The sequence below is a fragment of the Lytechinus pictus genome, chromosome 4 (assembly GCF_037042905.1).
Source record: "Lytechinus pictus isolate F3 Inbred chromosome 4, Lp3.0, whole genome shotgun sequence".
NCBI classification, from domain to species: Eukaryota; Metazoa; Echinodermata; class Echinoidea; order Temnopleuroida; family Toxopneustidae; genus Lytechinus; species Lytechinus pictus.
The window spans coordinates 8,907,303-8,924,037 of NC_087248.1; the positions used below are offsets into that span (position 1 = coordinate 8,907,303).

Consider the following 16,735-nt stretch of genomic DNA (forward strand, 5'->3'; position numbering starts at 1 on the left):
CTCAGTGAGCCACATATAGACAGAAAATGAATCCTTACCTTTAAAGAGAAGTAGATTAATTGGTGCACTAATTTATTGCTTTAATAGTTGCCCCCAGCATTCTTTCAAAATGTGAATGTCAACATTTTTTTCATGTGGTTTTAGCATTATTTCTCGTTTTAAGTACATTTATTGAACAACCAAATAGAAAGTTTTCAGTTTAACTGTTTTAAGATGCCAAATGTATGTAAAATTATGTTTCTTTTGAGTATTCAAAGACTTTAGAATATCTTAAACTATCATCTACACAAATTTTTTACTGAATATGCAGATCTGATCGCATGCTGTCCTCAGTTTTTGTAAAATTCCTGATGTGTATACATATGGCTGTAGTCCATGTAATTCCGTTACCATGAGTATAAGTGATGATTTTTGGCCTTTGCATTATTCCTTTCATCAGTACAGGAGGCAAAAAGTGGCTTGTAAGTCCTAATACCCCTGAAGTTGAAAATGAACTAAAATTTAATTACCACTGATCCCTAAAATTTTGTAAAGTTCTGTTTATTCATGGTAGAGCCACTTTATATTACATACTACATGTATATACTTATATTTTATTTGATATTATAGACGTGAAGTACTTAGTTTGTGTTAAGTATTAGAGAAGAATATATAAACAAGCTATATTGAGGCATTTCTTCAGTCATAAATGCCTAACAATATTATTTTCCTTCACAAATGTCAGAGGCGTAATTCCGTTACCATTATGTGTAATTCCGTTACCATATACTTCCCCCAAAGAAAGACCAGTTATGAAAATTTGTTGATGATTTTTGTGAATAAATTACTTTCAAAATAAAGTTGACATAATGAATTGAATCAGACATTAACTAGGAGCTAGTGTGTTGTAGATTTCAGAGAAACTTTTCCTAAACTTTATGTTGAAAAGTTACTGATTTCTCTGGTAATTCCGTTACCATAGCACATGTTATTCACATCTGAATGTGTGAGGGGTTTTCTAAAAATCTTGGTTCAGAATATAGCACAAATGGCCATGCATAGTAGTAAGTTCAGAAAATGGGAAAATATTGAGACATCTGGATGCTGTGAGCAAAAGTAACAGCCAAATTTCTCTGATTTGTAATTCCATTACCATGGAATTGCCCAAAAGCTACAAGTTCAGTCTCCCTTTGGTCTGCCTTTGCCATTCCTCCCTCACCCAGGAGATACATCAGGATATGGGAAGTCTATTTTATTTATTTATTTATTTATTTATTCACACATATATTATTTAAACAGGTTCACAAGATCAGAGATTCTTTATATTAAGAATTAGATATAACATATTAAGAATTAGATTTGAAAAAAAACAATTTGTATGAGTTCTCATGATTTGGCAAGGGTCAAGATGGAATTTAATTTTGATGTTTTCCCCTTACTTTCATAGATATATACATACTAAATGATGATGATAATAATTTTATTGATATAGAAATATAATAATAGGAATAATTATAAAAGATCAAAATAATTTATATGATTTACATGTATTATGTACCAAAAAACTGCCCCAAAAAGTACTTGAAGCACTATGTAAAGGCCTGAATCAACTATTCAAGCTTTCAGTACATTATCCTTCAAAGGGCAATGAACTTCAAAAGGCACTTACATGCCAATTCATATCAACAATTTTGATTAGACTTTTCCATCATCATAATTTGACTGATGACTGTGCAATCTTGTTATCCATGAATAACCTCAATTTATGTTTAATGAGCTCCCGTGATGATCCTATGATGATCATATGTTGACTAATGGGATTCCTTGACTGCGTAGTTCTCTTCAGTTTATGTTTGGTCAATATTTCTTTCACTATTATACTTACATGAAGATGAATACTGTTCTTATTAAAGAAAGCTATAGAGTTCTTAATAAGGACTCTGAAATTATTAAAAGGGGTTAGAGTCCGGATTGATTTGCTTTACATAAATTCAAATGATGGTGGTGACTGTAATCTTGATCTGAAAAGACTATAATAAAATAACCACCAAACTGCCATTAAAAAAGCATCAAAACAATTCTGGCAAAAATGACTAAATTGTGAATTAGCAAAATATGCATGGCATTGTTATTCTAAAAAGTGAAATGTTACATGTAGATCAACATTTGAAAGGTTTGAGGAGGGAAAGCCTTTCCAAATGTTAAATCAAACCTTGCATACAATGTAAAGCTCCATGACTTTAAGTGTTAGAACAAACCATTTTAAGTGGTAAATGCAACATTTACAACAGGTTGTCACTCCTCTCACCTTTTTAATATTGATTAAACATTTCATTCTTAAGAGTGCTCCAATAATAATCAACACTTTGATTGTGGGCATTAGACAAAAATGGGTCTTCTTCAAACCAATCATAAAACTTTGGCGTTTTTCTGTGTTGCTGATTTTTAGCATACTCTTGTTTCCATTTTTTTCACAGCAATTGATTTAATAAACTTTGTCAAAAGTTGATAGATCTCTATTTATGATACATGTAGTACAGGGAATAATTTTCCTGGTATCGCATCGCAAGTTGCTCCACATTTTTGAAAGACTGCTATGCATTAAGTCTTTTGTATAGCATATTTTTTACATAGCACTGTACATTTCTTAGTTGAGAGCTTTTCTCTTATGACCAAAAATGCTATTCAAATTTGTAAAGCAAAATTATTCCCTGCAGTAACAAATACCCTTGATTTTATTTTTAACCCTAAAGAATATTGCCCATAGCAGTAGTTGATCGAGTTCAGCTTTAAACCCATCCCTATGACGCACTCACTAAAAGATACAAGCTGGTTTGGTTTAGATTTATGCACTCTTAAGTAATTATAACATGGCTTTGTTTCAGTCCGCTCATTTCCATAAATTTCCAGTATCTTGAGATATGTTTGCCCAAATGCTTGTGCTGTCCCACTTACACTGCCTGCACTTATAAACATTTGTACAGGCTCAATTACAAAATTGATGTTATTGCGATGCTATCCAGAACATAAATTTTCACAATTTATTTTTGAACATGCTTTGAGAGTTTATGTCTGTGCTGTGATATCAAAATTGCCAAACTTGTTACGACAAACTCCATGATTTAGGGGGACAGCCAATGACTACATGTTTATTCTTCGCTTTGTTCTTTTGTAATACTTCCAAACATTTTTCAAGAATTTTGTTTCTCTTCTATCTTAGTAAGATTACTTTCAGAGATTTGTAATGTTATACCCCCTTTCTCTCTTTCCTTTGCCAATGACATCCTATTTGCAAAAGTGACTGGCACGTATAATCTGGAGAGATTGAAGAGCGCCATCATATTCAACAACAACAACAACTCTCTGTTCTTCAAAGCTGATTTGTAATTTCAATCAAATCCACTAGTACAAAAGTTAGTCTTCAGGCTGAACTGGAGCATTACACATTGGTCAATATATGCTGTGAACATGTTGTACATGTATGTAAAATTTTTGCATCATTAAAAAACTTACAGTTAAAAAACTGATTTAGTAACCAAGAAATTAGTTTTAACTGATCCTTGCATGTTCTATAGAACTAGCCTCTTATCAGAGTCTTTGTTCAAATATTTATGTAACAATATATTCAGGAGACTTTGAGAGAAATCATAAATGATGACTCTGCTTCCGAGCTATTGCCTAGATTGATGGTTAACCTCTATTTGAAAGTACTTTAAAGAGACAATATGATGAGTTCAATAAACATATTTTGAAAAGCTTTTAGAGACGGGACGAATCTGTCAGTCTTGAGTGTCAGAATTTGTTTCCTGTATCTTTTATTTTGATGGTGCTTGGATGGGACGGGGCAGCTATCTGTGAAAAAGGGGACAGTAGGTTGATAAACTAAAGGGGGTATCTCACCGAGCGGCAAAAGCTTACAAATGTAGCGAGTTATCACATTGTCGATTTCTCTGACAAGTGTTGCAAACTCTTACAAATGTTTGTTTGTGATAAAAGGTATTTGCAAACTGCTTCAAAATGGGAAAAAAATATATATGTTCAGAATTGTTCAAAGCACATTTTTATCAGTGTGTCAATTTTATACAGGAGCCATGTGGTCATTCAGTCGCTTTCTTTCCAAATAAAAGAGAACTTCATCATCATATTATAACCATTTAAAATGCTTTTGCAAACCCCAGGAAGCCTATTGATTTTGAAGTTAAAGGTCAAGGTCACAGTGACATATTTTCATCTCACCCTTTTGCAGTCCTTGCAAATGCGATAACTTCAGTTTAACTTAACCTAGGCTCATATTGTTGTATATGATACTAGCCTGGATTCCAGGAATCCTCTTGATTTTGAGGTCAAAGGTCAAGGTCACACTGACATGCTTTCATCTTACACTTCTGAAGTCCTTGTAAACGCGATAACTTTAGTTTAATTTAACCTAGCCTCATATAATTTGGTATGTATGATATTAGCATGGATCTCAGGAAGCCTAATGATTTTGAGGTCAGAAGGTCAAAGGTGAAGTCGCCACCTTCCACTTTTCTTGCTTGACCAATAACTCCATTTTCTGCGTTACAGGCGGGTAATATTATGTGCTCGCCTTAGAGAGACTCTTGTTGTACATGGTTTTGGAACCCCCTCCCCCCTGTTCCATGGCTTATGCGAAGCCGTTTCAAGTAACAAATGTTACAATTCGCAAATTTATTCTCAATCATTCACTGATAACTTCTAGAACCAGCAGGGATCTGTTGCAGGATTTAATCGCAACTCACAAAGTCAAATGCAAGTCCATGATGGGAGGTTTTGATTGGTTGATAGTCAGTTTGCATCAGATTCTGAAATTATGAAAGCTTGAGATCTATGTAGATTTCTTTAGATTTTTTACAGATTCCATCTTGGCCAATCAATTTTTTTTCAAAAAATATGTTTATGTCTATGTCTAGCTTTGCCATTTGTAACAGGTTGTATGAAATAGGGATAAAATAATGCTAGTCTCAGATTAGAACACTTGAAATCATTTTAGGGTCAGGAAAAAATGAAAAACTTCACCATTTATTTCTAATATGCATGTTGATAGAGGTAGTTTTTGAAGCTCATCATTATAAATGATGAGCTTCATTAACTACTTGATAAAACATAGGCCTACATTGTGTGCTCGATTGCTAATTGCAATTGGTTGTCATTCAAATCAATAGTAATAAATGCTGTTTGTTAGCTGCAATCAAAACAAGCTTTATGAATCGGCTTACAATTCAAAGTCTTGGATTGATGGTCAAGAGTGAATGGACCACTGTGTCAGGACACTGCTCTCTTGCTCTCAGCAGACACTATTACCAGATTACAGGAAGTCAAAGAGTATTTCAAGAAGGCTTCACATTCCGTCATGGTATAAACCAGAGAGACGACAGGTTCAGATTGGTTTATTAGGAATTGCTTCTTTGGAGAGTTCCCGGTTTTTAATGGGGTCTGCCCAACCCCCCTCGTCCATCTTTCCAGCGTGATAGATGACCCTTATTACCCTCTGACAAACGTTGGTGCACCAACCATCGGTATCCAAAGCCTGGGTACATCTGCGTCCGATCCCCAAGCGTTTTGTGGTGTCAGAACCAAATGAAGATGCATGGTATGAGAAGAGTGTTTGTTTGTAGAGGTATCTGTAGCCCTACGCCATTGATGTAAACAATTAGCTTTGTTTGTCCGATGAGGAGCTTTTGCTCAATCATCCAAGTTGTTTCCATTTGTCTCTGTTATGGCTTTTGTTTTCAAGACTCCTAGTTTTAACTCTATTTCATTTCTTTAACTTTGTGTTGAGTGACAAATGAAACCATCCCTTAGGGGCGTAGGGAGTTTTGGCCCACTTTTTCACTCACTTTTGATTAAACACACATTGTACTACTCCTTGTTTTTCTTCATCTTTTATTGCCACTTTTTTTTCTTTATATCTGTCCCTTATTTGTTTCTCGTTCTAGATTTTCTCCATTTATTCTAGTTTATGTTTGTTTTTCATGTTTGTAATTTTACAGGTTTTCCTACACAATTCTTCTTGCAATCACCCCGCTCTCTCTCTCTCTCTCTTCTCTCTCTTTCTGTGTCTTGTCTAATTCTATATACCATCTGGTGTAAAGCTGTCCATTTCTCCTTATTAAAAATCATATATTTAACTTCTACTCTTTAAGACCACATTAGGTTTTCCTTGCTCTCAATTATGTTTGAAGTGGCAATATTATGAAGATCATCCCATATTTACATACTTCACTGAAGAGAGCTTATTTGGGTACCCCATTACCCTGTGCCATATTTTTCTCCACTCCCCTTCCTTGTAAAAGTAAATTTCAATTATATTCAAATACCCACTTGGGAATGCCTTTCCTTCGAACCTCAGTTCTCCTCATCAGTCAGCCCCTCTTCTTTTCCATGAACCCTATATATGCTGCTCAGGACATTAGTCTGCAGGGACAGACTAAAATTTGACACTACATGTATAACCTATTATACCATGTCTAGATTGAAGACTAGATGCCACAGTGCATAGTGAATCTAGTCTAACTACTTCAGACTCTGCATTATGCACTATGCAGACTGCGAAAACCAATGAAAGGTCTTTGCCTGTAGACTAGAAGGACATGAAGATCAAGCATCCTCTTAATTTACTCCTTGCCCAGTATTTATCCAAAGATGCATTATTTCTCATCAAATGAATAATTTCCACCCTTTGAAGCTTAGATACACAAATCCCAGGCATCTTTTGGCTCCCCTGTAGGTATGTTTACCAAGAATCGTCTCGGGAAATGAGTGGATTATATCACGAAAGATGACCCAAGATCTATCAAGTAAAAGTGATTGTTCTCTTTTTTATATCTCTTTCATCTTTATTCTTTATTGCGATCTCCCCCACTTCTTCACTTTCCTTTGTATTCTCTTCATCTGCATGATCTTTGTTCTCTTCTTTACTTTTTTCTTCACTTTCTTTATTTTCTTTGTTTCTTGTTCCCACCAACTCCAAGATCCAAATATAATTTGTAAGCCAAGATTACAATGATTTAATACAGAAGCTAATGTTATCAACTTGTTCACTATTTCAAGCCAAGGCATGACTTGCCTCCAAGCACATATGTATAGTAATGGCCATTTGACCCTGTCATTGCTCAAAAAAAATTTAAGAAATGCTGAAAGAATATGGAAATACTAATACAAATGGTGAATTATTGTGTAATGGATGTAAATGTTAAGGGTGTTTAAAGTGCACTTACTTTTCAAGCTACATGAACATTTAAAGCATCAATGGTCACCAAACACATTTATGGTGCAGTTGCCATCCTTCCATTTTATTGTTCAAATAAAAAAATAATAGAAACATTGCAAATTAAACAATTTTGTTACGGATGTTACTGCTACGGATGTTTTATCATTTTTTACTTACATTTTCCAACTACAAGCATCGCTGGCCACCAAGCAAATACATATGGGGTGCAATGGCAATCTATCCATTAGAAAAAATAAATAAACAGAAATCTTGAATGCTAGATTGCAAAAAGGTGGTTAAGACAATAAACTGTGCCATTTTTTTTCTGAGAACGACCCAAATTGTTGCATCGATGACGTGCAATAGGAAAGGATGATTTTATTCAATCTCTAAGTTTTGTTTAACCTTCTTCACCCTTGGTCCTTCCTCTCCCAGACCCTACATATTTCCCTGATTCTGGAGTGATTATATGATTATATTAAGACTCCCAAAAGCATTGTTCATTTGTTGTTATCCTGCCCTTACATGTGTTTTGGTGTGATAATTTGTGATCACCAAATTATTCCTCTTGTATACCCATGTTCAGTGATCAGTTTGTATTTTGATTCTTACATATTTCTGTTTACATTATAAAGATGGAATAATTATTTATAATATATTTTATATATGGTTCTTCATTCTCTTTGCACAAACATGTATGAAACTTTGTAATGTGATTTTACTTATTACTTTTTTTAGAAACCAAATAATGTATTATTCTCAAGACTTCACCATAGCTATTTCCAGAGTATTATTTTGTGATCTTGTAATATTTTAGGAGATTACAGAAAATTTTTTAATATACAAATTATAAACTACATGTATGTATGCCCATTAGATCTTTTCTAGATTTGTTTGTAATTGAAGGATCAGTGGTTTAATGGCAATGTATATTATATATGCAAATGAAAGTGCTCATTATTTGGTTGATATCCTTTGTAATTTTCTAAGCTTTCTCAGAATAATGACAAAAATAGAGTCTGATTACAGCCAGGAGAAGGGTATTACTAACTACCCCACAATGCTATTGCTTTGGCTTAAAATGCAAATGCAGACCTCATATTTTCATTTTGACTGTCCCCAATATTCCTAATATTTCAATATTGATATCAATAGTCACAGCAACAATCATGAAACAAATTGATAGGGTCTTTGATATGAAATCACAAAACTTTTCTTCAGCTTCCTTTCTTTATATTTATATGATTTTCAAAAATATTACTAATTTTCAGTGTCTGATTTCATTCTCAATTTCCCTGTCTTTAATTTGTAGTTTAGATTGATTAATATTATAAAAAATTGTGTCTTGGAATTCTTCAGAAGAAAAACTGCAAAATGTGTTCTGTGTTGCCTCACATACATTATCTAGCTCTCTATTAAAACTATTTTAATCCTTTTCTGGATCTTGTGCACTACATAAATTTCTTTCTCTATTCATCTTCAAATCATTTCAACATTCGGCAACTCCCAGCACTGTTCCTTGACCTACCGTAGCAGTGCTGCCATTGTCGTTTTACTGGTATCCAAGTGCCTTTTTTGTTGGTGTTATCTCACCATTGCCTAACCTCCATTGATATTGTCTTCACCTTTTTCTTGGATCCCATACTTTTTGCCAATCTTTCCATATCTCTATCATCTCTATCATTTCAGCATTCGGCAGCTCCCAGCACAGTTCCTTGAACTACCGTTGCAGTGCCGCCGTTGTCGTCTGACTGGTATCCAAGTGCCTGCCAAGCTTCCACCAAAAACACCTCTACAGTCAGGTACCCATTGGCCAGCTGCTGCCATCAAGAGGGTTGTGGACATGGTGTCCAACCGAGTCCTTGTAGCAGTCGTAGAGGTAAGATTTCACTCTAAAGATACACTGGTTATTAAGCAAATGTGTTCAGTCAGGTACCCAGTGGCCAGCAGCTACATGTACCATCAAGAGGTGTGTTGACATGGTGTCCAACAGAGTCCTTGTAGCAGCAGTAGATGTAAGATTTCACTCTAAAAGATACACTGGATATCAAGCAAATGTGTTCAGTCAGGTACCCAGTGGCCAGCAGCTGCCATCAAGAGGTTTGTTGACATGGTGTCCAACGGAGACCTTGTAGCAGCCATAGAGGTAAGATTTCACTCTAAAGATACACTGGATATCAAGCAAATATGTTCAGTCAGGTACCCAGTGGCTAGCAGCTGCCATCAAGAGGTTTGTTGATATGGTGTCCAACTGAGTCCTTGTAGCAGCCGTAAGATCTTACTGTAAAGCAGAGGTAAGTTTTTTTTTATGTTATACTATTTAGACCACTGGTATGGATACACAAGGTTACTTTTACTTGCTGGGCTGTCAAAAAATGTCTACATTCGTATTCACGATGATGCATGCTGGGAAATGAATGCATCTCAAATTGTTACGATTATATCATTTAAAGCCAGCTACCGAGAAGGACATAAAACGTGAAGTAGCCACAGATTTTTTTGGCACGAATGTATTCATCAGGAGCTTTGAACACAGTAAAAGGTTTGACCTTGCATACTAAGGAAATGATTGCATCTGTAATAAAGACAGGGGTTAATTTATTGTTAGCTACTTTAGATGGACGAGAGTATATCTTACGAAAACACCAGCTATACTTTTTTGAATGCGCAAATATATTCATCAGTAGATATGAACTCAGTAATAATATTTTTGACCTTGCATACTTTATAGGAAATGATAGCATTTGTAATGAAGAGATAGGTGATTGTCTTTTTTTTAAGTCAACTACTTTAGGAGGATGAGAGTATATTTTAACAAAACATTTATTAGCTATTTCTTGGTTTTTTTTTGAATGCTCAAAATGCAATCATCTGTAGATACAAATACAGTAGTCTCCATGACCATGCATACTGGGCAAATGATTGAATATTAAATGTGGCTGTATAATATCAATTCATCAACAGGTACTGAGAGTATGTTGTAATAAAACATGAATTAGACTCTGAGTTGACACAAATACATTCATCTTCAGTAGATGTGAACTCAGCAGTATCCTTGAACGTGGGTAGTGGAGAAATGATTGCATATTATATCATTTCACTTCAATTCACTTACTGAAGAGGACTTAAAAGCATATTATAACGAAACACAAAGTAGCTTCAGATTAGCTAGCACAAATGCATTCATCTTCAGTAGATAGAAACTCAGTGCTAATCATTACATGACTGCCAGTAGATGATTGCACTTTCAATCGTGCAATGAACATATTTATTGGAGATTACATTGCGAGTTTGAGAGTGTATGATATATCAGTATCTACATGTACAACAAAACACGAAGCAGCTACAGATTTGATAGCACATAATACATTAATCATCAGTAGATATGAACTCATTGCTAATTATAACATGACTGCAAGAACATTGGTTGCATTTTTCATTGTATGAAAAAAATTATTGGAGATTACTTTTAGAGCGTATAATGTATCTGTATCTATAACTAATCATGAAGCAGCTACAGATTTGATAGCACATCATACGTTCATCATCAGTAGATATTAACTCAGTACTAATCATTACATGACTGCAAGAGCAATGATTGTATTTTTGATTGTATATTAATTGGAGATTGTTGTGAGAGTGTATAATGTATCTGTATCTATAACAAAAATTGAAGCAGCTACATATTTGACAGTACAAATGCATTCATCATTAGTTGATATGAACTCAGTGCCAATTACAGTTGTGCTCAAAATTTATTGAACCCCTCCACATATTGCACTCAAACTTTAATAGTGCAGACTTAATCACCTGACTTCACAACTAAATATCTATAACATGGCCGAACATGAACACTGTAATTATGTTGATTTTCTCGTGGGGTTCACTAACTTTTGAGCACCACTGTATAGTCTGAATGCAAAAACAGTGATTACCTTTTCTATTGTAGTATGAACATATTCATTGGAGATAGAGATGTCTATAGGGATGATTGTAAGAGATGCATTCATCAGAGGTAGATATGAATGCATTTATCTACTGTACACTGCTATTTAGCAATGATTGCATTTGCTGCCTTAGGAAATTAGATGGAAGATGTATAAAGCCTTTGGTTGGAAATTGAAGCATTCAGAAATTGATGGTTTGATTTGTTGTATTTATTATTCTGTGAAAAGGTGAGTATTGCATAGCAGATAATCTACAGAATACTTAATTATGTAATTCCCATAGACTGTGTACAGGTATCATCTGGTTCCAGTCGGCCAAAGGTCAAAGAATGAAAACGCGATGATATATTTTGGTGTCAATATTGAGTTTAATTATTATTCCCACATGAAGTGGACACACATTCATCAATATCTTTTGAGTAGCTTTATGTGGAAAAGTGGGTATGTTGTGTCATACTAATAGGTAAGGGTAGATAACAACATTAATATTTCATGAAAGTACCTACATTGGTGATTGGTTTATTACAGCTGTATCTTTCAGTTTGAGCTTAGTCAAAACAGTGGGAAAGAATGCTGCTGTGAAAGAAGTTGAGTGAGATTCCTTCAAAAATACATTCATTAGATGTTTAGGAATATGTTGTCATCTGTAATATTTCTTAGAAAAAATTGACAATATTAATTGTGAAATCTTCATCACATTTTTTCTTCATGAATCTGTAGAACATACCCCTTCAGTTAGTTAATTGGCACAAGTCTGCAATTATAAGAAGTCATTTACATCTGTGGTTTACATGTTCATTTGTGATAAGATATTTTCAGTTGTACCATTCCGATAAGTAGGAATCACGTTTAATAGTATCGATATTTCAAAACTTGCTATATAGTTTTCTAACATTGTCTGCATGGATTACTTATACTGATTGGTCAAGTGCAACTTTGTTAATCTATACATTAAAAAGATCCAGCATTACCACTTTCCTTTGAAAGATCCCCTCGGAGGAGTGACAGATCAACCGGAGCGGCATTCCTGAAGGTGTCATCCAGGCAATTTGCTGATTTGATGAGAGACGGATGTCTCAAAAAGTCGGCCTAGATTGCAAAAGGGCAAATCAAACTTGATTATACATGAAAAATCTCAGGATACAGCAAGACCCCCCCTAGCAGAAATATTTAATGGGTCATCTATATTCCATAGGCATCTGACTTTAAGCTATTTGCATAAGGATCTTTGGTTCTTTGGCTCCATTTTTCTTAACAAAGTAAACATTGACTCCTCGGAGTAAAACGACATCCAATAATTATGCCTTATTGTTATTTGGACTTGTGGCAAAACAGCCTCACAAGGACCTCTTCTTTTTCCCTTTTTCTCAAATTGGAATGTACACATGTACCGCTTTTTATCTTGAGTGCGATTTAAACCTATAGGTTGACAAAAGGAAGAGTTTGTTGTTGAGCAACATTTTGATATTTCTGCAACGAGAATCGCAGCTCACGTAATTACTGCTTCTCTGTGCCACCCCACCCTTGTTTTTGTCAATTTGTTGTGAAGGGTATTTTAGTAAAGATGGTGATGCTTGCCGGTTTCGTCACTTGTTTGATCATAACTTGCATTTCAAATTTATAAATTTATCTAGGGAAGCCATGGTTTTGATTAGATTTGAGCCTAAGAAATACATGAGGGAAACACCCTTATTACAGAAAATTTTCTCCTAAAATCACCGAATTGTATGCTTTGGGGCAGCCGTTGTTTTGGAGTTTCCTCAAGATCTTGCACAAACAAAAATCAAGAATGTTAAGAAATTTTCAATATTCAAAATAACACAGAATGGTATTTCAATTTACTGCATAATTGCTTATTGTGCTTTTAAAATGGAGCATTTGAAATAAAATAAATATCCCCCAAAGTGAGCAATTTCCCCATTGTGAAAATAGACCCTAAAGAATAAAAAATATTTTCTACCCTGCAAAATCGAATACCCTTCTATATTTATAATATACAGAGCCAAATCTACATTTAAGAGAAGAAAATTTCGTATGTTTCATATGGCAGCCATATTTTAATTCATGCTCCTAATCGTTTCATTTTTAAGGTAAAATAGTTATGTTGGCTCATTATAGTCTTGTATTACACATGTTTGTGATTATGTATCTACATGTATGTATTAGAAAATAACATTAATATACAGTGCGTCCCACAAAAAACCAGTCCGAGAATTATCAATGATTTATCATAACGTAATCACAAATACGATAGACAAATGACCTATCTTTGGAAAGCATCGAGCCTCCTCTTTCATGATTTTTCATCTGAAATGACTTGCATTATTCTTTATTCACACATGAGTGAGCAAAAATAATTCAAAGAGAGGATACCAAAAAGTCACTTGGCGGGCAGTATCTGGGTTTCAAAGAGAAAATCACATTTTTAAAATGTTAAATATCTGTTCTTTAATTTGATACCTCAATCACAGAATATGGTCAAGAAATGACAAACTTCTGTTTATTTGAAATAAGGCTTGAATTTCAATTATGTAATAAAATGAAGAGGTTTTAAAGGCTAGCTTTCAGACTTCCTCAACACTCTGTTTTGTTGACAATCAGCCATGCATAAAGTCTTTTGTTAACCATGGATAGCTTCAGTAGGAAACCAGTGAAAACTTGTTTGTTTAATGAAATTGTGGAAATACAAGCATTGTCTTGAAGGAAGAGAACTTTGTTATTTCTTGACCATTTTCTGTGATTGAGGCAGTAAATTGATAAAGTGCAGATATTGAACTTTTTAAGTATGTGATGTTCTTTTTGAAATTCAGATACCCCCGCCAAATGACTTTCTGGTATCCTTTCTTCAAATTGTTTTTACTCACTCATGTGTGAATGAAAAATCTTTATTTTCCTTGTATCAGATGAAAGAGGAGACTCTAAGCTTTCCAATCATAGGTCATTTATCTGTTGTATTTATGATTAACTTCTGATAAATCATCGCTAAATCTCGGTTTAGCTTTTTGTGGGACGCACTGTGCAGACATTTTTTTTTTCTTACATTTTAAGGATTATTTGTATCATTTTGAGCACTTAAGTCTGAAGATTCTTACTCCATCATGGGCTTTTGAAGAGTTACATTCGGAAATGAAAAAAATCATTTAGCTTGGGGCACATACTTCTGTTACTTCATGTAAATAGCGTTTGCCAGTAAATTTGTGTTAAAAAAAATTGTGAAACTAGATTCCTGAGTATTCATTCTAGTTTTTGTAAAGGGAAAAGTTTCATGAAATTCGGTGAGAACATTTGATATACAATACTAAATTTCATTTAAAAAACGAACCATAATTCATAAACATGAATAGGGCAAAGTAAAATACATCCATGCATCAGCTGATAACCTAAATCAAACTTGTTTCCGTAAGATTTGAAAAACAAAAATGCTTTTCAAAACGGGTTCGTCATAACATGTTTAGTACACAGCTGGAAGGAAACTGAGCTTGAATTTTAGAGCACAGAAGAAGTAGAACATGGGAACTTTAAAAGAAAAGTACAGAAAAAAATGATGGCTTTGAAATTGGCAAGCAAGCTAAAGAAATTGGTTTCTCTCTGTCTCTCTCTCTCTTGGAAGGGAGTGTTCATTCTATCTTATGTGATAATTTCTTTCCGTATTCATCTCCCTTTGTGCCAATGTTTTTCATTTAAAAGTACATTTTGATTCATGAATTTTATTCATTTCATTGTTTTAGGTTTCTGTTGTTGTGAGATACTTTCTCATATATATATTGCCACTCCCCCATGAACATTTTTTTTTTATTTATGAGTATTTTGTAATTCAGGTGATGGTTTACCATTTATGTGATTTATTTCTTTCTTCATTTATCACACATTTCTTGAAAGGTTAAGACTAAAAAAATGTGTTTTGCTATAAATTTAAGTTACCTTTATCATTGATCTTTTTTTTTCTTAGTTCATCCATGTGAAAAGAACAGGGGGGCAGTTACATTGAAGGACTTAAATTTTTGTGTACCTTTGCCAATATATGCAACTTTTATGGTAACATGGCTCAGCAGCCAATCAAAATCAAGTTTACCATGGCAGTTACGATAGATGTAACTACATGAAATGGGCCCCATAGCTTTGAAGTAGCAGTTCTCACCAGGGAATATGCACTTGCAAGTTTCATGCTGGCCATTACACTTTCTGTGAATACCTTCTGATCACCTCCATTGGTTAGATTTAAAACCACTTTAATTTTCTTGAAAATCCATACATTTCCCGTCTTTCCAATTATTACTGAGCAACTAAGCCTTCCTGACACTCCTTCATAATCCAGTCATTTGTCATGTTGTTCAGATCTCACAACTGTTCGGTGAGAATTGAGAGTACATTTGTAAGCTGATTTGGCATTTCAAAGCGGGAAACCCTTTTTTTACCTGAAAAAAATAATTTCCATTCTCAACTCAATCATCATTATTGCATTTTGTAATAAACTAGTAAAAGAAAAAATAATATTTTAGTGTTAGTTATTAAAAACATGATAATGATGATCAATTTGATTTGAACAATAACTTCCTTGCCTCAAATTTGCTATTAATTTTTGAAAATAAATTCTAGAAATTCAATTTAACTTCTTTTGCTTTTTTTCATAGCACAAAAATGGGAATAGTAATTTTGCATAAGAAGCAATACATTCAATGTGGTGTTTGTGTGAAGAAAGTGCCATTCTGAGCTTTAGCTATCATTCCTTCAGTAGCAAATGTCCGCAGGTCTTGATAAGATCTGTATACACCTCCGCTTTTTAATGGTGAGTGTGATGTAATCATTTGCCCAAACATTCCAGTCATTTATTGGAATTTTTTTTTTCTTTAAAGCGGTTATATGGATGCCCCCCACCCCCTTGTTTAAAAAAAGAAAGAAAAAAAACCCAACACATTCCTTTGGGAATGGACAAATGTTAAGCAATTGCAGAATAGCCTGGAGGTTTGCATGCATTTTAAGATGTTGTGAGTACACAGGAAATAGAGGGGACTAGGGGCACGATGAAGATATTTATTGTGGGTTTGAGATGCAATTAATTGGTTGGTGACTTTTTAGAGATTAAGAGAACATTAGAGAAAGCAGCGGAAGTCGATCTAGAGAGAAAAAAAATGTTTGAGAGTTGATTTTCTTTGGGAGTAAGGGAGATGGATAGGAAAGGAGATTGGAAGCAAAGCATTTCCTCCCTGAAATACAATGAATTGATTGCTTATTTTCTCAGGGACATTAAAAATCAACAGGGAGCTCTGCTGTCATTAGCCAACTTGCTCATCAAAGATCTCCTTACTAATATGATATCATCTGTCGCTGATGGTCGATGCCATCAACTTCTCACCAGACATTGATGTTTTAAACTGTAGCAAGAAAGATGGATGGTGGATAAGTTGTTGTGTGTGCTTTTATAAATGCGAACTGGAGTTGATTAAAAGGGGTAAAAAAAAAGATAGATGTTGGAGTCTGTTTCATATCGCAACTATGGCACTGGACATTGTGATCAAATAAAGGTGTGACCCTCTGAAGTTCAAATTGTCAGATCATAATGTTTTGTCACCACTGTCTG

General features: G+C 34.3%; 1 protein-coding gene across 1 annotated transcript in view; it reads left to right on the forward strand.

Annotated features, from left to right (window-relative positions):
- LOC135153969 (tudor domain-containing protein 1-like) overlaps window positions 1-16,735 on the forward strand; it is a 61,303-nt gene that overhangs the window by 33,716 nt on the left and 10,852 nt on the right. Inside the window, exon 7 of the mRNA XM_064098957.1 lies at window positions 8,900-9,089. Within this exon, the coding sequence (XP_063955027.1) occupies window positions 8,900-9,089 (190 nt within the window). The remainder of the gene's footprint in view (window positions 1-8,899; window positions 9,090-16,735) is intronic.